Genomic DNA, 23,797 nt, shown 5'->3' with positions numbered 1-23,797 from the left:
TATTCTCATATATCTATATATTGTATATTATTTAATTGAACCCCATATGCCATTGGCCTCAAAATTAGATATCAAATTCGTTTTCGAATCTCATTTAAACACCTTATTGCAAAAGTTAGCAAATATGTCCGGTTTGGGGTATTGGCCCTAAAAACTATAAATAGTTAGTTCCACTCTCTTCAAGACCCAAATTGTCTTCGTGAGCAAATACGTCCTATTTGGGGGTTGTTATGGTGGTGGGACATCCTATAGAAAGTTGGTCCCTAATGTTGATATCAGATACGTGGTCTACTCCAAAATACCTTAAATTTGAGCCCCATATTTCCATAGTCGACAAACATGACCGGCTTGGAGGTGTTTTGGGGGATGGGCGGCCCCCAAGCACTTGGTCCCACTTCTGGATATCAGATTCGTATTCTGCACTAAAATACGTTTAATTTGAACCCCATATTCCCATGGTCAGTATATAAGTCCTGTTTGGGGGGTGTTTTGGGGAAGGGGTGGACCCCCAGAAACGTGGCCCCACATTTGGATATTAGATTCGTATTCTACTCGCAAATACCTTTCATTTGAGTTCCATATTGCCATAGTCGGTAAATATGTCCGATTTAGGAGTGTTTTTGTGGGTTGGGGTGGTCCCCCTAACATTCGGTCCCACAATTGGATATCAGATACGTTTTCTTATTCTAAATACCTTTTCTTTGAGTCCCATATTGTCGTGATTGGGGTAAGTATATGTTTGGTAGGTTTTAGGGTGGGGCGGCCCCCCTAAGTACCCCATCCGAAATTTGGGTACCAAATTTTTATTTTTAGGGTACTATAAGAGAGCACACAAAATTTCGCTTTAATCGCACCACCCATCTCCGAGATCTGGTATTTCTGAAAATTAGGGTAAGGGGTAGGGTCCGCCCCCCCTTCAGATGTCAAAAAATTTATTGCCCTATTTTGACCACGGGATCATTATGCAGCATCTGTCCGAACATCGAGAAGTTTTAACATGGCAAAGTACCTCACAAATGTCGCCAGCACATGGAGGGGTTAAACACCGCTGAAAATTTTTTCTGATGTCCAGGCGTTCAGCATCATAGGCGATGGCTTCCCATATAGTTAAAGTACATGGTTTAATAATCACTGAATCCTGGTTGGAGTATGAACTACAAAAAATTCTTGTAAGGGGCTTTCTTTAATTATTGAACATCCAATCTAAAATAACATAAATTTTAATACATAAATTCCACAATTGAATGGCTTTGCGATTGGGCGATTGAATCTATTAGTAAGTAACAAACTTTTTTATACCCAAACACCAAAGGATGGGGTATATACATTTTGTCATTCCGTTTGCAACAAATCGAAATATTCATTTCCGTCCGTCTGTCTGTTGAAATCACGATACAGTCTTTAAAAATAGACATATTGAGCTGAAATTTTGCACAGATTCTTTTGTTGTTGTCTATAAGCGGGTTAATATTGAAGATGGGCTACATCGGGCTTTATCTTGATATAGCCCCATATAGACTGATCTCCCGATTTAAGTTCTTGGACCCACAAAAGGCGCATTTATTACCCGATTTCCCTGAAATTTGGCACAATGAGTTGTGTTATGTCTTTCTATATTCGTACTGAGTATGGTCTAGATCGGGCTATATTTTGATATATCTGTCATATATATACCGATCTCCCGATTTTAATCAATAACATTTTTTCTAAAGACAAAATGTCAATAAATTTTTCGAGTTAAAGCTCAATGATAAGGAGCGTCCTTTTTATAGCCGAGTCCGAACGCCAATAATTTTTTTTTTCTAAAGACAAAAATTGAACAAAATTATCTAAAGAAAAAATTTTGCCAAGGCCTTGCCCCTTTCGTACCTATTTTTCTTAGGACAAAATGTAACAAAATTTTTTTAACATTTTAAAACAATTTTTTCTAATGACGAAATATCAATGTAATTCTTCTAAAAAAAATGTTAACCAAACTTTTTCTAATACAAAATTTCTCAAACTTTGGTTTGAAAAACAATATTACAATCCATTTTTTTCTAAAAACTTTATTTAAATGAATGATGAAACTTAATTCTAAAGACCAGAATACAATAAATCTTTTTTTTTTAATACAAAATTTTTTAGATATTTTAAACAAAATATAAGAAATTTCGTTGAAGTTAAAATTTAATTAAAATTTAAAATTTTCTCAAAAGGAAAAAAGTAAAGACTTATGCTTTGACTTATGACTTTTTTTGCATATGTCGTTTTGAAAAACATGAAATGTTTTAAATACATTTCACACGAGTTGAAAAGTTTGGGAAATTAAATTTTTTCACACTCCAACATTAATGTTCTGATGCACATTTTTTAAGAAAACTTTTTCTGCATAGCTGTGTTTATTCAGCTTTATATGACTCGTTTTTGTGGCAAACGAGTAGTTTTGCTCTTATAATCTGTAAAGGAAAAATGAGTCATTTATAAAGGGAAAACAAGTCGTTTCCTCAAAACAGCTATGGTCTGAACTTTTTTTTGAAAATCTTTTTACACATGCTGTTATCCCCCCTGGTAATGTCGCGCCAAAGAGCCACGCCGTTCGGACTCCACTATAAAAATGAGGTCCATTATCATAAAGCTTAAATTTGAATAGGACAGCACTCTTTGATGTGTGAGAAGTTTGTCCATATTCCTTAATGAAATGTTCATTGGTAAATGTTAAGAGACATGCAGGAAAAACTGTGGGAAAAATTTACAAGTCATATCCCCAAAATGTTGGGAAAAAATTTCGAAAACTTTCATGAAAAAGAAATATTTTTAAGGTAGGTGAGGATTATCAACGCCCTATTTTTGGCTTTTAACTTTTGATTTTTTTTAATTTTGAAATTTTTTTTAAAAATTTGCCGAATTTAGGATTTACAAAGACATGATGCTAAATACACGCAAAAAATAAAATGTTTGAGAAATTTTTGCGTTAAACAAAATACTTTTATCACGAAGTTTGCTTTTATTGTAACCGTGTAACGTTTCGTTTTAACATATCAAACGTTTGCCATAAACGTAGTATAAATGAACGTAACTAACATTGTGTATTGAAAACCCATTAGCAGCTTCGTTTAAGATAAAAGGACCTTTCTTTTGTTGTAAAACCTTTAATTGCAAAAGTGCTTCGCTAGCCGCATACGATGTTCGTGTACCAGTGGTCGGCACAAATATTCACACTATTGCACATTACTTTGTACGTATACAGGACAATAATCCCAGGCAGACACATAGGCTTGCAAATAGTTGCAATTGTGACAAAAATCATCAGAGCAACAAACAAATGGCTGCCAGGCACAAGAAAAAACAATAAGAATTTCTAAAGCACATATATTGTTTGGTAAATGCGTTATTACACGGCATGTTGATATATTATGACATGTCACTTTTAGTATTCACATATAATTGAAAATTTTTGTCAAAATTGTAAATCATCGTTTTCGCTATCACACCTGTATGTTACTTTCGTATTAAATTACCTAAAAATTTGAGCAAAAGATTTTTTTATTTGTAAAAATTGTTTAAGTTGTGAGAAAGCCGTTTTAATTATAAATTAGATAAAACACTTTTAATTTGCTGTTGCTTTCATTCGGCTGACAACAAAAAGAACTGATTTCTTTAAGTTTTTGTCAGAAGGAATAAAACACGCTTTAATCAAAAAAAAATTCCATGTGCTATTTTAAAAGGTGATTTTTATATGTTAGTTTCGTTTGTATCATTGACAAGTACAACTCTACATGTGCTAAATTTGACATGTCACAAAACAACTGTATGCCGTGTAATAGAGCCTTTACATTTACGCGATAAAGGATCATACACCACAAAGTAGGTATTTAAATGTTCGAAAACAACAACATTTTTTTGTTTTATTTATAGTATAACGAATAAAGTAGATCATAATGCAAAATCATGAAGGGTTGTCCGAAAATGGAAGGTTTCTAATATAATTGTGTATCATGCAAATGCAAATTTTGACCATGAACATTCCTCTAAGGAACAGGGGTAAACTTCTCATATATCAATGAGTGCAGTCCTATTCGAGTTTAAGCTCAGAGATAGGGGGCTTCTTTTTAATAGCCGAGTCGGAACGGCGTGCCGCAGTGGTACACCTCTTTGGAGGGAAGTTTTACATGGCATAGTACCTCACAAATGTTGCCAGCGTTAGGAGGGGAAAACCACCCCTGAAAATTTTTTCTGATGATCTAGCCAGGCTTAGCTGTGTATCATAACATCAAAATAAATTCAAATATACTCTGAAAGATTTTAAATTACCAACCGAGATCTGATTAAAATTCGTAAAAATTTGAGCTTGAATTATGTTACAACAATTAATTGAGCTTGGCATCCTTGTCAATATACTCAATCTATCAATATATGTATATCCGAGGTGGTGAGTATCCAAAATTCGTCCGGGCGAACTTAATGTGCTCTTACTTGCTAATATTTGCTTTTAGTGCTGGGTGGACAAGACAGGGCAAAAATAAAACGGAAACAAAATTCCAGTGCCAGTCTGTTTGTTTGCTTAAGGTGGTAACGACATTTGCCAACCTATCAAAACAATAAAAGGAAAAAAGAAAAAATATTTGTAAAATTTATAAAAAAAATTTGCTAAACACTGTGGCCATAGAAGTCAAATAAAAAGTATTAGGATTGGTACACGCAATTTTATATATAATTCGTTTTAATTATACCCACCACCGAAGGACAATTTTCTTCAATTTGGCTTTGATCGGATCAGATTTGGATATAGGTGCCATACAGACCGAACCCTCGATTTAAGGTTTTGGGCCCATAAAAGGCGCATTTATCGTCCGATGTCGACGAAATTTGGGACAATGAGTTAAGTTAAGCCCCTTGACATACTTCTGCATTCGGTTTTAGGTTTTGGGGCCACAAAGAGCGCATTTATTGTCCGATGTCGCCGCAATTTGGGACAGTGAGTTGTGTTAGGCCCTTCGACATCCTTCTTCAATTTCACTCAGATCGGTCCAGATTTGGATTTAGCTGCCATATAGACCGATCTTTCGATGTAATGTTTTGGGCCCATAAAAGACGTATTATTGTCCGATGTTGCCGAAATTTGGGACGGAGAGTTAAGTTAAGCCCCTCCACATTTTTCTGCAATTTGGTATAGATCGATCAAGATTTGCATATAGCTGCTATATAGACCGAAATCTCGATTTAAAGTCTTAGCCCCAAAAAAGGCGCAATTATAATCCGATTTAAGTGAAATTTGACACATTCGGCTTTTCGACATCCATGTTGTATATGTTTCATATCGGTTTTTTTTTAGATATAGCTACTAAAAAGGTTACTATTTTGTTATACACAATTGAACGATTACTTGTACTTATTAGTATTTGGTCCAAATCGGATCATATTTCGATATAACTGCTATGGAACATAAGGTATGCAATTTTCACCGGATTTTGATGAAAGGTGGTTTACATATATATCCCAGGTGGTGGGTATCCAAAGTTCGGCCCGGCCGAACTTAACGCCTTTTTACTTGTTTTATTTTGCCATTCACAATAGAAGATTTCTGAGGGTGGCCACATTTATTTGTGAAAAACATATCATGGCAATCCTGACGATAGATGTTCTACATAGGCAGATATTACCCCTTTACAGGAAGTGCGATGGACTGGGAATGGCGTCACTACAACACCAAACGGTGACGAACTATACTAAGCTGCCATAACACGACGCATGAATTTGGCTGTGGATTTGTGGTTAGTCGGAGACTGAAACACCTTGTCTCCAGCTTTACTCCGGTGGATGAGAGGCTAGCCACAATCCGCATAAAAGCCAAATTCTTCAACATCAGTCTTATTTGTGCCCATGCCCCGACGGAAGACAAAGACGAACAGACCAAGGATATTTTCTACGAGCGCCTAGAGAGAGAATATGACCGCTGCCCCGCCCATGATATTGAAATCGTTCTGGGAGATTTTAATGCAAAAATAGGGAAGGAAGACATTTTTGGTCCAACAGTCGGAAAGTTTAGCCTCCACGAGATAACGTCCAGTAATGGGTTGAGGCTGATAGATTTCGCCGCGGCAAAAAACATGGTAGTTAGTAGCACCAGATTGCAACATAAAAATATTTACAAAGCCACATGGCTGTCACCCGATCAAAACACGAGAAACCAAATTGATCACGTTGTGATAGATGGAAGGCATTCATCCAGAGTGTTAGATGTACGATCGATTCGTGAAGCAATTATAGATTCGGATAATTACCTCGTTTGAACATGGCGAGGAAAGTACGATCTGACACTGCACGGAAGCTGGACATTGAAAAGCTGCAAACACAACAAATGGTAGAGGCATACTCCACTTCACTGACCCAACTGCTTGATGAAAGCACTCCTTGTTCCGATGATATAATAGCGTAGTGACAAACTATTGCCCACTCCATGGAAAATGCCGCGAAATCCATACTTGGGTACAGGAAGCCTCTTCCAAGAAACCCATGGTACGACCAAGAGTGTCGAGATGCTACTGAAGCCAAGAATGCGGCATATAGAGCAACCCTGCAATCAGTAGCAACGCGCCAGATGAAGGAGAGGTATCGGGAGAAAAGGAGAGAGGAGAAACGTCTATTCCGCAGAAAGAAAAAGGAAATGGAAAGACGTGAGTGTGAGCGAATTGAGATGTACAAGAGTCAGAATGAAGTCCGAAAATTCTACCAAAGAATTAAACATCAAACCGATGGCTTTGGTGCAGGCGCATCCTCCTGCAGAGACAAAGAAGGAAATCTGGTAACTGACACAGATAACAGGCTGAGGATATGGAAAGAACATTTTACCCAACTGCTAGTGTCCGATGTTGGAGGCGAAGAGGATACCGCAGAACCAATCCCTGACGATGGTATAGAATGTTTACCTCCTAGTCAGAATGAGGTCCATGTAGCAGTGACCCGACTGAAGAACAGAAAGGCAGCAGGAGCCGACGGGTTACCCGCTAAACTATTTAAGAACGGAGGTGACACGCTGATAAGACGTACGCATTAGCTTATCTGCTCAATCTGGCTAGAAGAACGCATACCCGATGATTGAAACCTCAGCATACTATGTCCCTTACACAAGAAAGGAGACAAGACGGAATGTGCCAACTACAGAGGAATAAGTCTCCTCCCCATCGCATATAAGATACTCTCGAGCGTACTGTGTGAAAGATTAAAACCTAAAGTCAATGAGATAATCGGGCCGTATCAATGCGGCTTTAGACCTGGACCAGATATTCACACTGCGCCAAATCCTGGAAAAGACCCGAGAAGGACAAATCAACACCTACCATGTCTTTGTTGACTACAAAGCCGCCTTCGATACTGCTTTACGTTCAAAGGTATTTCAAGCCATTTCTGAGTTTGGTATCCCTGCAAAATTAATAAGACTCTGCAGGATGACACTTGCTGATACGCGTTCCTCAGTAAGAATAGGAAAGAATCTCTCCGAACCATTTAATACCAAAAGAGGTTTCAGACGAGGAGACAGCCTATCGTGTGATCTCTTTAATATTCTGCTGGAGAAGATTATACGAGATGCAGATGTGAATAGATATGGCAAACTAATCACAAGAGAACACATGCTACTCGCCTATGCCGACGACATCGATATCATAGGTCGGTCACCGGAAGTAGTAACTGCAGCCTTTGAAAAAATCGAAAGAGAGTCAGTGAAAATGGGTCTGGCAGTAAATGGAGATAAGACGAAATGGATGGTTTCAACTCCCAGATACCTTGCACAACCGAGCAGATAAAGAAAATGGAGAAAGTTGGGAACCACAACTTTGAGACAGTCAGTAGCTTTATCTACCTCGGCACCGCCGTAACCGAAACGAATGACACCAGTTTTGAGATAAAGCGAAGAATAATACTGGCAAGCAGATGCTACTTTGGACTAAGTAACCAGTTTAGAAACAAGGTCACCTCTCGACAGACGAAGATTACACTAAACAAGACACTGATATATGATTCTGAAGCATGGGTACTTGTGAAAGCAAATGAGGTAGTGCTTGGAGTATTTGAGAGAAAGATTCTTCGTAAAATAAATATATTGACCAGTTTGCATTAATGGAGAATATAAACGACGTATGAACCACGAGCTGTATGACGACGGTAGGATAATTACACGCATCAAAATACAACGGCTGCGTTGGCTAGGTCATGTTGTCAGAATGGATGAAGAAGCTCCAGCAAAGAGGTCTTTCGAAGGCATACACGGTGGTACACGCAAACCGGGAAGACCAAAAGCCCGATCAAGTTGTGGGAGACACTTCGAAACTTGGTGTCAGAGATTTTAGAATGAGCACAGAAGATCGAGGCGCTTGGAACGCTATTCTACGTTCGGCTAGTGGAAGAAATATTCTGTCATAGCCAATTGAAGTAAAGTAAAATAAGTAAGTAATAAGTTGTTTTAGCTTTTGTTTATTTGGAGAAAACCCAGATTTTTTTCTTTAACTTGCTGGCCGGCGTGCTGCACCTTTAAGACCTACATGGACTACAAAAATGGTGTACAAAATTCGCTTAAATACTTGAACTCAACTTCGAGATTTGACTTTTTTTAGAAAATAGGTTAAAAGAGAGGGCGCCCTAATGAAGTGTCCTATTTTCTCCATGAACATACCAGGTAATCGGTTCAGCTCTTTTTGAGTATATAAGACGAAGACAAAAGAATGCATAAACAAAGACTTTAACTTATTTTCATACGACTACCGCGCCAGAGATGATTCGCTACAACTTAATATATATTGTTCTTTAAAGATGTGTGAATCATTTTCCAAAGGTGAACGCTGCAAAGGCAGTTGCAAATTTGGAATCTTCTTACATATCAATGTGTTGTGCCCGATTCAAATTTAAGATCAAGGGGCCTCCTTTTTATAGCCGAGTCCGAACGGCGTGCACACTACGACACCTCTTTGGGGAGAAGTTTGAACATGGCATAGTACCTCCCAAATGTCGCCAGCATTAGGAGGGGATAACCACTACTGACAATTTCTCCCGATGTTCTCGCCAGGATTCGAACCCAGGCGTTCAGAGTCATAGACGGACATGATAACCTCTGCGTTACGGTGGCCAAAGAGAATATTAATGTTGAACGTTAGTCTTCGTTTATGGTATAATCGTAAGGAATTTCATCCGTAGTGGAGGACGGCTTTTTACTCGAAAAATCGTTTAAGCTTAAATTGTTTCGGTTAATTAGCACAACAATAAAATTTACCCACAACGAAACTACCTGGATTGGCAAATGCCATAACTTCAAATGCGATGGAATAGTGCGTCCCTTTTATTCCTCATAAAAGGTATTAAAATATAGAATACGAATCTCTTTCTAACCATCCCCAAGAAACCCCCAAAAACATACATAATTGTCCAGCGACACAAAATAGGCCGCAAATGAGAAGCCTTAGGGTTGGTATTCTATTATACTTTCGGAATAGTCGCTAAAATGTTTAATTTGAATACTGGACACAATTTATAAATGAAATTGGCAATACATGTATGGACATAGAAGTCAAGTCAATTTATTGAGATTTGCAAACGTAATTCTATTAATAATTGGTTTACTTTTATTTTGCCATTCATAATAGAAGATTTCTGCGTGTGGCTACTATAATTTGTGAAAAACATATCATGGTAATCCTGACGAAAGATGTTCTACATAAGCCCGCAGTGGTAATTTATCCAGAATTTGGTTGTCCTGCATAGATGTAATTTTTAAACAAGTAAAAGCGTGCTAAGTTCGGCCGGGCCGAATCTTATATACCCTCCACCATGGATCGCAGTTGTCGAGATTTGCTCTGCTATTAGAGCGAGTGTTAAATGTCTTTTGGGGGCTCAAGAAAAATAGACCAAGACACGTATGTTGATGGTCAAGAGGATCCGTCGTACAAAATTTCAGGCAAATCGGGTAATAATTGCGACCTCTAGAGGCTCAAGAAGTCAAGATTCCAGATCGGTTTATATGGCAGCTATATTAGGCTATGAACCGATTTGAACCTTATTTGACACAGTTGTTGAAAGTAAGAATAAAATACGTCATGCAAAATTTCAGCAAAATCGGATAAGAATTACGGCCTCTAGAAGCTCAAGAAGTCAAGTCCCCAGATCGATTTATATGGCAGCTAAATCAGGTTATGGACCGATTTGAACCTTACTTGGCACAGTTGTTGGACATCATAGCAAAATACTTCGTGCAAAATTTCAGCCAAATCGGATAAGAATTGCGCCTTCTAGACGCTCAAGAAGTCAAGTCCCCAGATCTGTTTATATGACAGCTATATCAGGTTATGAACCGATTTGAACCATACTTGGCACAGTTGTTGCATATCATAACAAAATACTACGTGCAAAAATTCATTCAAATTGCATAAGAATTGCGACATTTAGAGGCTCCAGAAGTCAAGACCCAAGATCGGTTTATATAACAGCTATATCAGGTTATGGACCGATTTGAACCATACTTGGCACAGTTGTTGGATATCATAGCAAAACACGTCGTGCGAAATTTCATTCCAATCGGATAAAAATTACGCACTCTAGAGGCTCAAGAAGTCAAGACCCAAGATCGGTTTATATGGCAGCTATATCAAAACATGGACCAATATGGCCCATTTACAATCCCAACCGACCTACACTAATAAGAAGTATTTGTGCAAAATTTCAAGCGGCTAGCTTTACTCCTTCAAAAGTTAGCGTGCTTTCGACAGACAGACGAACGGACGGACGAACGGACATGGCTAGATCGACATAAAATGTCACGATGATCAAGAATATATATACGTTATGGGGTCTCAGACGAGTAGTTACAAAAAGAATGACGAAATTAATATACCCCCATTCTATGGTGGAGGGTATAACAAATTTCATTGCGTTGCACTATGTAGTACTAAAGTAAAACACAGCTATTGTTCTAAGAGCAAATTTGAAAGTAATCCTTTGTGTTTTTTTTATATTCATACCAAAAGACGTTTTTTATCTTCACTTAAGGTTTTAATTTTTTTGGCAAATAAATGAAATAACAAGAAGATAAAACGAACCATTGAAAACAATACAACAAGCAAAAGTGATGCCAACAATGGTTTCAAGCGTTGTCATTTTAATTTGTATTTACGACTAGCTGATTTTATATGGAACAAAAATTTCCTTGGAATATTTATTTTCGAAGATCTTTTAGTGAAATACCATGCTAACTTGACTAATAGTTTAACAATGTAAGTGCCTTTTTCTGAATCCCATATGATCTTTAGTGATCTACGAATTTAAGTTTGGATGTAAGGTGTACTCCATTCTTAAAATACTTCATTTCAGGCGTCCCCCAAACACATGGCCCCAAAATAGGTTATCAAATTCGTTTTCTAATCTCAAATACCTTTCATTTGAGCCACATATTGGCATGGTCGAAAAATTTTTTCCCTTTGGGCTGTTCTGGAAAAGGGGTGATGCCTTAAATACATGGTCCTACATTTGGATATCAAATTCGTATTCTACTCCCAAATACTTTTATATGAGCACCATATTGCGACGGTCACTAAAATATTGCTGTTTGTGGGGTATTTTGGGAAAGGGGTAGACCCCCAGAAATTTGGTCCCGAAAATGGGTATCAATTCTTGCTCTACCCCCCAATACCTTTTATTTAAGCTCCACATTGATATGGTCGGTAAATATGCCCGATCAAGGGGTGTTTTGGGGATAGGGGTGATCCCCCAAACACAAAGCCCGGAAAAAATATATCAGCAACGTGCTCTATTCTCATATATCTATATATCATTTATTTGAACCCCATATTGCCATTGGCCTCAAAATAGGATATCAAATTCGTTTTCTAATCTCATTTGAACTCCTTATTGCAAAAGTCACCAAATATGTCCGGTTTGGAGTATTGGCCCTAAAAACTATGAATATTTAGTTCCACTCTCTTTAAGACCCAAATTGTCTTGGTGAGCAAATACGTCATATTTGGGGATTGTTATGGTGGTGGGACGTCCGCTATACAGTTGGTTCCTAATGTTGATATCAGATACGTGGTCTACGCCCACATACTTTTAATTTGAGCCACATATTTCCATAGTCGGTAAACATGACCGTCTTGGGGGGTGTTTTGGCGGATGGGCGGCCGCTCAGTGAGTTGGCCTAGAAAATATGTATCGGATTCGTGTTCCACTTTAAAAACCCTCTTATTTTAGCCTCATATTGCAATAAACAGAAAATACTTACTATTTGGGTGGTGTTGTGGGGGTGGCGTGGCCCCATAGACATTTTTCCCGAATATTGATATCAAAATCGTGCTTTACTCCCAACGACCTTTCATTTGAGCCCCATATGGCTATGGTCGTAAATTTGTCCCTTTTGGGGGATGTTTTTGGTGAGAGACGGCCCCCAAACACTTGGTCCCATATTTGGATATCAGATTCGTATTCTACATTCAAATACCTTTTATTTAAGCCCCATCTTCCCATGGTCACTAAATAAGTCCTGTTTGGGGGGTGTTTTGGGAAAGGGGTGGACCCCCAGAAACGTGGTCCCGCATTTGGATATCAGATTCGTATTCTACTCGCAAATACCTTTCATTTGAGTCCCATATAGCCATGGTCGGTAAATATGTCCGATTAAGGGGTGTTTTGGGGCTTGGGGTGGTCCCCCTTGCACTTGGTCTGACAATTGGATATCAGATACGTTTTCTTATCCTAAATACCTTTCATTTGAGTCCCATATTGTCGTGATTGGTCTAAATATATGTTTGGCAAGTTTTAGGGTGGGGCAGTCCCCCTAGGTGTCCCATCCGAAATTTGAGAGCACACAAAATTTCGCTTAAATCGCATCACCCATCTCCGAGATCTGGCGTTTCTGAAAATTAGGGTAAGGGGGAGGGTCCGCTTCAGATATCAAAAAATGTAGTACCCTATTTTCACCACGGGAACATTATGCACTATCTGTGAAAATTTCAAGAAAATCTGTTCAGCCGTTTGACTCTCAAAGTTTCATGGTGAATTTCATGGAAATCGGTTCAGGTTTAGGTACAGCTCTCTTATATATATCGCCCGATTTTCACTCATAGAGCCACAGCAAGCGCATTTATTTACCAATCTTCCCAAAATTTCGTTCAACGCTTTTCTCGATGACATCCACAATATCTATAAAGTTTGTTCGAAATCGGTTCAGATTTTGATATAGCTCCCATAAATATATCCGGCCGATTTTGAGAAATATTTCAATAAAGTGCTCATTTGTTTACCGATTCTCTCGTAATTTGGCAGGAGGGATTTTCTTATAACTGTCGACATTACTTTCATTAATTTCATAGAAATCGGTTGAGATTTTGATATAGCTGTCGTATATGTATATAGCCCGATTTTCACTCCAAGAGCCACTGCAAGCTCATTGATTGACCAATCTTGTCAAAATTTTGCACAACGCTTTCCTCGACATTTGCTCTAAATCAGTTCAGACTTATATATATAGCTCCCATATATATGTTCGGCCGATTTTGGGTTGTCACTTGTCAACTGTAGTTATTACAGTTTGAACATATTTGCTCGAAAGTTGATACGGATTGTTTAATTACACATTCGAAAACATCAGCCGAGGTCCATCAAAATTGGTTCAGAATTGGATATAGCTCCCACATTGCACTTATAGCGTAGGAGTAGGGTATTATGCAGTCGGCACCGAACGACTTTTGCACTTCCTTACTGGTTTTCTCCTACGTTGTTTTATATGAAGTCTGACACCATTCCGTGTGAAAAGCTGAACAGAATACCCATCTTAGGGAGCAGACTGCGATTCCATTTATCATTGAATCATGAAATGTGATTGGTTAAAAGATTAATGTTAAACAAATTTTTTATTGTGCGAGTTTAAATTGTTATTTAAAAGCATAATCGATATGTATCTGTTTCTGTAAAAAGCAAGATGATGGGCCAAATATATATTTTTGCTCCTCTCCCACACAATCATATTTTCATTTTTAATTTTAAATAAATTTAAAGTGTGAATTGGAAAACAGAAAAATCGATAGTGCGAATATATAAATGGACGAAATAAACATGCGAAACGCAACTGAAAATGGATGACGTGGTAGAAATTTAATCAGCGATGTATTAATGTAAATTAATGTTGCCCTACTGTATTGGAATGTTTAATTAATCTTATATATAACAAGTAAAAGCGTGCTAAGTTCGGCCGGGCCGAATCTTATATACCCTCCACCATGGATCGCATTTGTCGAGTTCTTTTCCCGGCATCTCTTCTTAGGCAAAAAAAAGAATATACGAAAAGATTTGCTCTGCTATTAGAGCGATATCAAGATACGGTCTGGTTTGGACCACAATTAAATTATATGTTGGAGACCTGTATAAAAAGTCAGCAAATTCGAATAAGAATTGCACCCTTTGGGGGCTCAAGAAGTAAAATAGAGAGATCGATTTACACGGGAGCTGTATCGGGCTATAGACAGATTCAGACCATAATAAACACGTATGTTGATGGTCATGAGAGGATCCGTCGTACAAAATTTCAGGCAAATCGGATAATAATTGCGACCTCTACAGGCTCTGAACCTTATTTGACATAGTAACCTTATTTGACATATGTAAACCACCTTTCATCAAAATTCGGTGAAAATTTCATACCTTATGTCCTATAGCAGTTATATCGAAATATGTTCCGATTTGGACCAAATACTAATAAGTACAATTCAATTGTTCAATTGTGCATAACAAAATAGTGATCTTTTTAGTAGCTATATCTAAAAATAAACCGATCTGAACCATATACGACCCGGATGTCGAAAAGCCTAACATAAGTCACTGTGTCAAATTTCAAAGAAATCGGATTACAAATGCACACTTTAAATCGAGATATCGGGATATGGCAGCAATATCCAAATCTGAACCGATCAGGGCCAAATTAAAGAATAATGTCGAAGGGGCTAAAGAACTCACTGTCCAAAATTTCATCAAAATCGGACAATAAATGTGGCTTTTATGGGCCTAAGACCCTAAATCGGCTGATCGGTCTATATGGGGGCTATATCAAGATATAGTCCGATGTAGCCCGCACTCTCTATTTTTCAAGATTGTAGTGTGATTTCAACAGACAGAAGGACAGATGGACGGACATGTCTAGATCGTCTTAGATTTTTACGCTGATCAAGGTTATATATACTTTATAGGGTCGGAAATGGATATTTCGATTTGTTCCAAACGGAAGGACAAAATGAATATACCCAATATACCCCACTCCTTCGGTGAGGGGTATAAAAAAAGACTAAATGATGACTATTTAATAGGTAGTCATATGGTATGGTGGTTGTCTATGAATGATTATTCCACTCTAAGCAAGAAGCACTAACATTTAAATTAGCGTCATCTGGCAGTCTTTAACTGAAATTGTTTGATCCAATTGGATTTAGTTGATCCAATTAAAGACATGCTAACATGAGCAGAGAGAGGGCAGAGTGGTAAAAATCAATCATCAGCATGTATCTTTGTTATGACAACCTATCGGTCCTTTGAATAAAAAAATAATAAAATATAGGAATATAGGAAGGATCTTAAAGCAAAAAATTTGGTAATAAATTCTGGGGTGGGATCGCTAGGAGAGCCGCCCACCCCAAAAACGCGGCAAACGGATTTATAGACCAACCACTACAATATGGGACTCAAATTAAAGGTATTGAGAGTAGAAAATGAATCTGATATCCAATTGTGGAACTAAGTGTTTCGTGGGTCACCCCACCACTATAAAACCCCTCAAATCGGACATATTTACCGACCATGCCAATATGGATCTTAAATGAAAGGACTTTGGGAATAGAGCACGAAATGGACTTTCACTTTCACACCCCAAAAAAGTCTTTTACTGACCATTGCAATGTGGGGTTTAAATAAGAGGTACTTGAGTATAGAAACATCCATAGGAAAATTGGAATAGATTTTCAACTACAATTATGCAGAAATTTTCAAATTTAGAGTACTTCTCTCCAACATAGCATAATCGGGCGCAGCAGAGCGTGCCGGGTTCAGCTAGTCTTATATATAAAAATCAATTTGTGTTTGTTTGTAGATTTGTTTGTTTGTGTGTTCCTTATAGACTCAGAATCGGCTGAACCGATTTTCCTGAAATTTTCACAGATGGTGCATGATGATCCCATGGTGAAAATAGGGTACTAAATTTTTTGATATCTCTAATTTTCAGAAACGCCAGATCTCGGAGATGGGTGGTGCGATTTAAGCGAAATTTTGTGTACTCTCATATAGTACCCTAAAAATAAAAATTTGGTATCCAAATTTCGGATGGGGTACCTAGGGGGGCTGGCCCACCCTAAAACCTACCAAACATATATTTAGGCCAATCACGACAATATGGGATTCAAATGAAAGGTATTTAGGATAAGAAAACGTATCTGATATCCAATTGTCGGACCAAGTGCTAGGGGGACCACCCCTAGTCCCAAAACACCCCCAAATCGGGCATATTTACCGACCATGTCAATGTGGAGCTTAAGTGAAAGGTATTAGGGGGTAGAGCATGAATTGATTCCCAGTTTCGGGGTCAATTTTCTGGGGGTCTACCCCTTTCCCAAAATACCCCACAAACAGCAATTTTTTACTGAAAATCGCAATATGGGGCTAAAATAAAGGTATTTGGGAGTAGAATACGAATTTGATATCCAAATGTAGGACCATGTATTTAGGGCATCACCCCTTCCCCAAAACACCCCGCAAAGGGTAAACATTTTTCGACCTTGCAAATATGTGGCTCTAATGAAAGGTATTTGAGATTAGAAAACGCATTTGATAACCTATTTTCGGGCCATGTGTTTAGGTGACGCCTCTTCGTTTAAACTCCCCCAAATCTGTGGCAATATGGGGTTTAAATAAATAGTATTTGAAAGAAGAGCACGATGCTGATATTTTTTCAGGGACATGTATCTGGGCGGCCACCTCACACCCGAAGGCACCCCTAAATCAGATATCATGAGAATATCGGGCTGAAATAAAGTATTTTAAGAATGGAGTACACCTTACACCCAAACTTAAATTCATAGACCAACAATGGTCATATGGGATTCAGATAAAGGCACTTCTATTGTTAAACTGTTAGTCAAGCGATATACATTTACGTAGCATGGTATTTCACTAAAAGCTCTTTAATTGTCGAAAATAAATATTCCAAGGAAAATTTTGTTCCATATAAAGTAAAAGAAGGCGCAACGGAGCGGGCCCAGGTCAGCTAGTTATGTATACATTATGTATTTGGATGCAACAGCGAAGGGAGAGACAGGGAGACGGTGGATCATACATAACATCACTTAATCTGCCTTTCGACACTCCGACACCGCCATCTACGTCGGAGCTACAACGGTTGGTGAGGAAAGCAAAACAGACAAGAAATGAGGTACTAATAGGGTGCAATACGAACTCTCACCACATTTCGTGGGGTAGTACCAACACTAATAAGCGGAGCCAAGCTCTGGCAGAGTTCTTGAATACTAACGATCTAATAACACTTAATATTGTTAACAACGCTACCTTTGTTAATAGAATTAGGGAGGAGGTTTTAGATGTGACAATATATTCGGAAAATCTGATCGAAAAGGTTTTGGATTGGAGGGTCTCCATGGCACACTCATTCTCAGACCATCGCTCCATTAAGTTTAGAATAGCACGGCCAAAGCCGAGTCCGACAAGCTTCCGTAATAAGTTGAAAACCAGCTGGCTAAAATTCGGAAGACTACTCAGACTACTACTACCCTTGGAGATTCGCAACATTGGGAAAGAGGTCCGCAGACTTTATAACAGAGCACGTCATTCTTGTTTGAACCGTTGGGTGGAGTGGACGTATTGTTATTTCACTCCACAAGAATTTTTCTGTAACTAGTAATAGGTCATTATTTTTGGTAGAAAAATTAAAGTCACTCATGGATAACTTCGATAGAGGTATCCATTAGGCGGTTGATGATCTGCGTCTGTTTCCAGTGGAGCGGCAGATCTGGAGTCCGGGAGTAGGCTTAGAATGGACTCCAAAGACCCAACAGCTGCGGTGGTGGTATCAGGCCATAGCATGTTGTCTGCTACTGAAACCTCGACTGGTGGAGCAACTGCACTGGTCAGCAGGGGCTTTTGACGAAGACACCTGGTTTGAGTATAAAAGACAACGTCGAACCTATTCCTTCTTCGCATGCCTATAATTTGCCTAGGCCATCGGCCTTCCTCAGCAAACCAACACGCTCTTTAAGAGGTTGGAATAATAGAAGGCGCATCGCTCTCAGATTTATTGAGAAGCTTGCTGCGAATGATCATAAGACTCTTACTGATAGGGAGAGAGATTCCCTAAATTGGGCTCGGGAATTCCCTGCACAGGCTACACCAAAGACTACACGTATAGATTCGGAAACTGCTCCGCAGTCCGCCAAAAAGCTGCGGTCACCTGGAGGTGACTAGGCCGAACAATAATAAGATGGGTCCAAGAACCTTTGCTAATGTCGCTAGGGACAGTTTAGTGATGGCAGTTGTCGACAAGGGAGAAGAACAGGGCTGCATACCTAGGAATAATTGGAGTGGGATAGTCAATGGACTGTCATCAGTATACTTGCGGAATTTCCTGGGTCTCCTCCAGTTTGTGACGATGAAGGCTGGTATCGAAACCGAAACATACTAATTGCCTTCGGCGATCAACGCTTAATTGAAATGTATCGTGATGCGCTAAAAAAGATTGGTGAGATCTGGCCAGATCTGGTGCAGCCCTAGATTTAGTAAAGAACGAAGATATTCCTTCTTGACCAATGGCGCATGCTTGGATACCAAGGATTCCCTCAGATCCTGAAGGGATACTTGGAAGACTAAGGGAATGTAATCCCTGCTTCTGTAGGGAAGAAAATCCTCATTATAGGAAGTGATGCTTATGCACATCACCAGATATGGGGAAGTTCGGATGTCAACGAAAGGGGTGAGCTGCTTATTGAATATATTATAAGTTGCAATCAGGCATAATAAAGGGGATAAACCGACCAGCATGCATGCACTAGGGCATGTCAGCATGCCCTTTAACAATATATTATTGTCTCAGGAGAAACAAGTAAAAGCGTGCTAAGTTCGGCCGGGCCGAATCTTATATACCCTCCACCATGGATCGCATTTGTCGAGTTCTTTTCCCGGCATCTTTTCTTAGGCAAAAAAGGATATAAGAAAAGAGTTGCTCTGCTATTAAAACGATATCAAGATATGGTCCGGTTCGGACCACAATTAAATTATATGTTTGAGACCAGTGTAAAATTTCAGCCAATTCGTATAAGAATTGGGCCCATTGGGGCTCACGAAGTAAAGTAGAGAGAACGATTTATATGGGATCTGTATCGGGCTATAGACCGATTCAGACCATAATAAACACGTTTGTTGATGGTCATGAGAGGATCTGTCGTACAAAATTTCAGGCATATCGGATAATAATTGCGACCTCTAGGGGTCAAGAATTCAAGATCCCAGATCGGTTTATATGGCAGCTAAATCAGGTTATGAACCGATTTGAACCTTATTTGACAAAGTTGTTGAAAGTAAAAATAAAATACGTCATGCAAAATTTCAGCCAAATCGGATAGGAATTGCGCCCTCTAGAAGCTCAAGAAATCAAATCCCCAGATCTGTTTATATGACAGCTATATCAGGTTATGGACCGATTTCAACCATACTTAGCACAGTTGTTGGATATCATAACGAAATACTTGGTGCAAAAATTCATTCAAATCGGATAAGAATTGTGTCCTCTAGAGGCTCAAGAAGTCAAGACCCAAGATCGGTTTATATGGCAGCTATATCAGGTTATGGACCGATTTGAACCATACTTGGCACAGTTGTTGGATATCATAACAAAACACGTCGTGCGAAATTCCATTCCATTCGGATAAGAATTGCGCCCTCTAGAGGCTCAAGAAGTCAAGACCCAAGATCGGTTTATATGGCAGCTATATCCGGTTATGGACCGATCTGAACCATACTTGGCACAGTTGTTGGATATAATAGCAAAACACGTCGTGCAAAATTTCATTTCAATCGGATAAGAATTGCGCACTTTAGAGGCTCAAGAAGTCAAGACCCAAGATCGGTTTATATGACAGCTATATCAGGTTATGGACCGATTTGAACCATACTTGGCACAGTTTTTGGATATAATAACAAAACACGTCGTGCAAAATTTCATTCCAATCGGATAAGAATTGCGCACGCTAGAGGCTCAAGAAGTCAAGACCCAAGATCGGTTTATATGGCAGCTATATCAGGTTATGGACCGATTTGAGCTATACTTGGCGCAGTTGTTGGATATCATAACGAAACACGTCGTGCAAAATTTCATTCCAATCGGATAAGAATTGCGCACTCTAGAGGCTCAAGAAGTCAAGACCCAAGATCGGTTTATATGGCAGCTATATCAAAACATGGACCGATATGGCCCATTTACAATACCAACCGACCTACACTAATAAGAAGTATTTGTGCAAAATTTCAAGCGGCTAGCTTTACTCCTTCGGAAGTTAGCGTGCTTTCGACAGACAGACGGACGGACGGACGGACGGACGGACGGACAGACGGACGGACATGGCTAGATCGACATAAAATGTCACGACGATCAAGAATATATATACTTTATTGGGTCTCAGACGAATATTTCGAGTAGTTACAAACAGAATGACGAAATTAGTATACCCCCCATCTTATGGTGGATGGTATAAAAAGGCGTAAAAGTGGTCGCGTATGCTGATGACGTGGCAATTGCGGTTAGGGAAAAGTTTCCCAGCACTCCAAGAGATATACTTCAGGAAGCTCTACGTGCAACAGCAAAGTGGGCTACCGAAAGTGGTCTGGGTATAAATCCGTGCAAGACAGAAGTAGTTCTTTTCAGCAGGAGATACAAGTTGCCTACAGTGGTACCTGTCTCCTTGGGTAGAGAGAATGTTTCATTTACAGAAAGCGCAAAATACTTGGGTGTTTTGCTGGACAGGAAATTGAATTTCAAATCCATTTTGGAAAGGTCAAGAAAGGCAACTCTTGCCATATACACCTGCAAAGAAGCCATTGGCAAAAATTGGAGGCTTAGACGGCGTGTCATGCATTGGGTATATACTGCTGTTGTCAGACCTATAATGCTATATGGTTTTGTGGTCTGGTGGACGGTGCTTCAAAAGTCCACCTACTGCTCAATACTTAACCGGTTCCAAAGGATGGCTTGCTTGTGCATCACAGCCGCACTGAGGACGACACCATCTGATGCACTGAATTTAATGCTACATCTTATGCCTCTGGACATTGTGGCTACCCAAGTTGCAGCAACCTCTGCCGTGAGGTTAAGGGTGCTCTCTCATTGTTCATGTGGCGGCTACAGACACTGTGTTATCCCTGTTACAATATCCGATGTTCAAGGCAGTATTTATTTATTACACCCTACCTGAGCCGCTTTTTGATTAAAAGTACTGTACCACTATTCCTGATAGAACCGATTGGAACTACGATATCCCTGGTAACAGAAGTTACATAGACTTCTATACGGATGGTTCCAAACTAAACGACCAAGTGGGCTTTGGAGTGTACTCTAAGGATCTAGGACTGGTCATATCGAAAAGGATACTCGACCACTGCAGTGTGTATCAAGCGGAGATCCTTGCAATTAAGGAAGTGGTGGAATGGCTAAGATATAATGTCATTACGACGATTGCTATAAATATCTTCTCAGACATCCAGGCAGCCAATAAATCTCTGCAGAACGTATTTCTGAACACAAAAACCGCCCTCGTCTGTCACAGATCTCTCAACGAGATGGCTGAACAGTTCAAAATTCACCTGTTCAGTTTGCCGGGCCATAGAGATACCCTAGGGAATTGTAAAGCGGACGAGCTTGCTAGGCTAGGAACTACCCTACACATTCAACGGATACTGGAATCTGTGGGTATGCCTCGACATGTAAACTAAGTTTTCAAGACCAGGCCCGAAGGACAACGAATGATAGATGGTCACAAAGAGGGGGCTGTGGGCATTCCAAAACAATGTGGCCTAATCTAGACTTGAAGTGGGCTTCTGCTTTGCTGTCATTGGCTAGAACAGACGTCTCTTATTGTGTCCGTCATGACAGTCATGGCACTGTCTAATCAGAAAACATGCTGACAGACTGAAGGTTTCCAGCAACGACTTTTGCAGAAGCTGTGAAGGCATCGAAGAAGAAGAGACTATAGAAAACCTTCTGTGTGTGTGTACCGCACTAGCAGTTAGAAGGAGTTCCACTTTAGGTTCTCATTTCATTGAGAACCTGTTTGATTTAGCGGATGTGAACATTCGCAAGTTATTGGGTTTTTTAAGGCGATCTGGATGGTTCAACGGTAGAAACTAGAAGGCATTTTCCTTTTTCTGTACCTGTGGTATCACAATGGTCGAAAACGTCTGAGTCTGATGGCAGACTTCCACTTGAACCTAACCTAAACGAACATTACTCGTTTGACCGCTATCCTGATTTCGACAGACGGACGAACATGGCTTAATTAAGTTAGAATGTCAAGACGATCAGGAATATATGGAATGATAGGATTAGTATAACTCCCAACCTGTGGTGATCGGTATAATAATTTAAAAACCAAAGCACAACACTTTGACCTATTACTACATATATATATATAAGATTTCCTTCCAAGGTAATTCAAAAGGGATGCAATAGAAGTATTCCACCATAATTTCGATCGAATTGCCATATCGACAGATAGACAGACGGTATGGACTTAAAATGTCATGACGATCAAGAATATGAATATAGATATTTGATCAATATTTGGAGATGTGTTTCGCAGTATAAAAAATAACTTTTGCTTAAAATTTTAAATTCAAACTATGTATATGGAACTCTGCATAATTTAAACATCTAACACGATGAATTATATAGGACCTTTGTTCCATTTTACTTACAGAGTTAAAAGATGTCTTAAATGTGGCAACGATGCTGGCACCAAAGAAGGACTTGATATCATGTTACCAATGCAAAAATATCTCAATAGCGGCATGCAATAATATAAAAAGCAACGAAACGAGGTTTGTGAAACAATGTGAAGAAAATGCTACTGGATGTAACAAAAGACTCTTCATAGTTGACGGTATTTATGAATAACATTATTTTTCATCTACTATATGGGTTAAACATACCTACATATTTTCATTTAGGTAATACAATTATGGAACGTGATTGTTATACAGGCAAACAGCCATTTTTCAAGGATTTCAAATGCAACGATAATCTATACGATGATCAAAAATGTTACATATGTAAAGACAATTTGTGTAACAGCAGTATATCCATGTATGCTCTTGGGCAGAACTCAATTATTGTAATGTTATCTACAGTGTGTATAGCATTCGCAGTTACCAACGCATTTCAAAGACACGAATAAAATACACATATTCATACCCCCTTATCCCACCTTACATTGTTGCCAAAGATTGGTGCGCAACTCTGCCGAAATTTCCACAAAACAAACATATGGTCACCTATAACGAAGAAATAAATATGGCTCAATAACAAGGTGGTCTCACGCGCACAACAGTTATCAGCCGGTCAAATTTGACATTATTAAAATTCCTTGTTAAGGTTCTATTGTTGTTTTCTTTTTTCCTCGAATATTTCCTGTACGCTTTTCTTTGTGTTTGTTAATTTTGTAAATCAGCTTGATGGCAAAATGGCCAATTCTATATTCGCTGTTTTATTTACCACTCTAGCGGATTTGCTAGCTTAAGCGGGTAT

The 23,797-nt window shown here is 39.0% G+C and overlaps 1 protein-coding gene across 1 annotated transcript in view; it reads left to right on the top strand.

The window, feature by feature from the left end:
- The window catches only part of LOC106089375 (uncharacterized), a 37,165-nt gene extending 13,694 nt beyond the window's left edge, over positions 1-23,471 (top strand). The window contains exons 2-3 of the mRNA XM_013255210.2: positions 22,971-23,153; positions 23,221-23,471. Of these exons, the coding sequence (XP_013110664.2) occupies positions 22,971-23,153; positions 23,221-23,447 (410 nt within the window). The 3' untranslated portion in view covers positions 23,448-23,471. The remainder of the gene's footprint in view (positions 1-22,970; positions 23,154-23,220) is intronic.
- The last annotated feature ends 326 nt before the right edge of the window (positions 23,472-23,797 follow it).

The sequence above is a fragment of the Stomoxys calcitrans genome, chromosome 3 (assembly GCF_963082655.1).
Source record: "Stomoxys calcitrans chromosome 3, idStoCalc2.1, whole genome shotgun sequence".
NCBI classification, from domain to species: domain Eukaryota; kingdom Metazoa; phylum Arthropoda; class Insecta; order Diptera; family Muscidae; genus Stomoxys; species Stomoxys calcitrans.
This window is presented reverse-complemented; position numbering and strand designations above follow the sequence as displayed.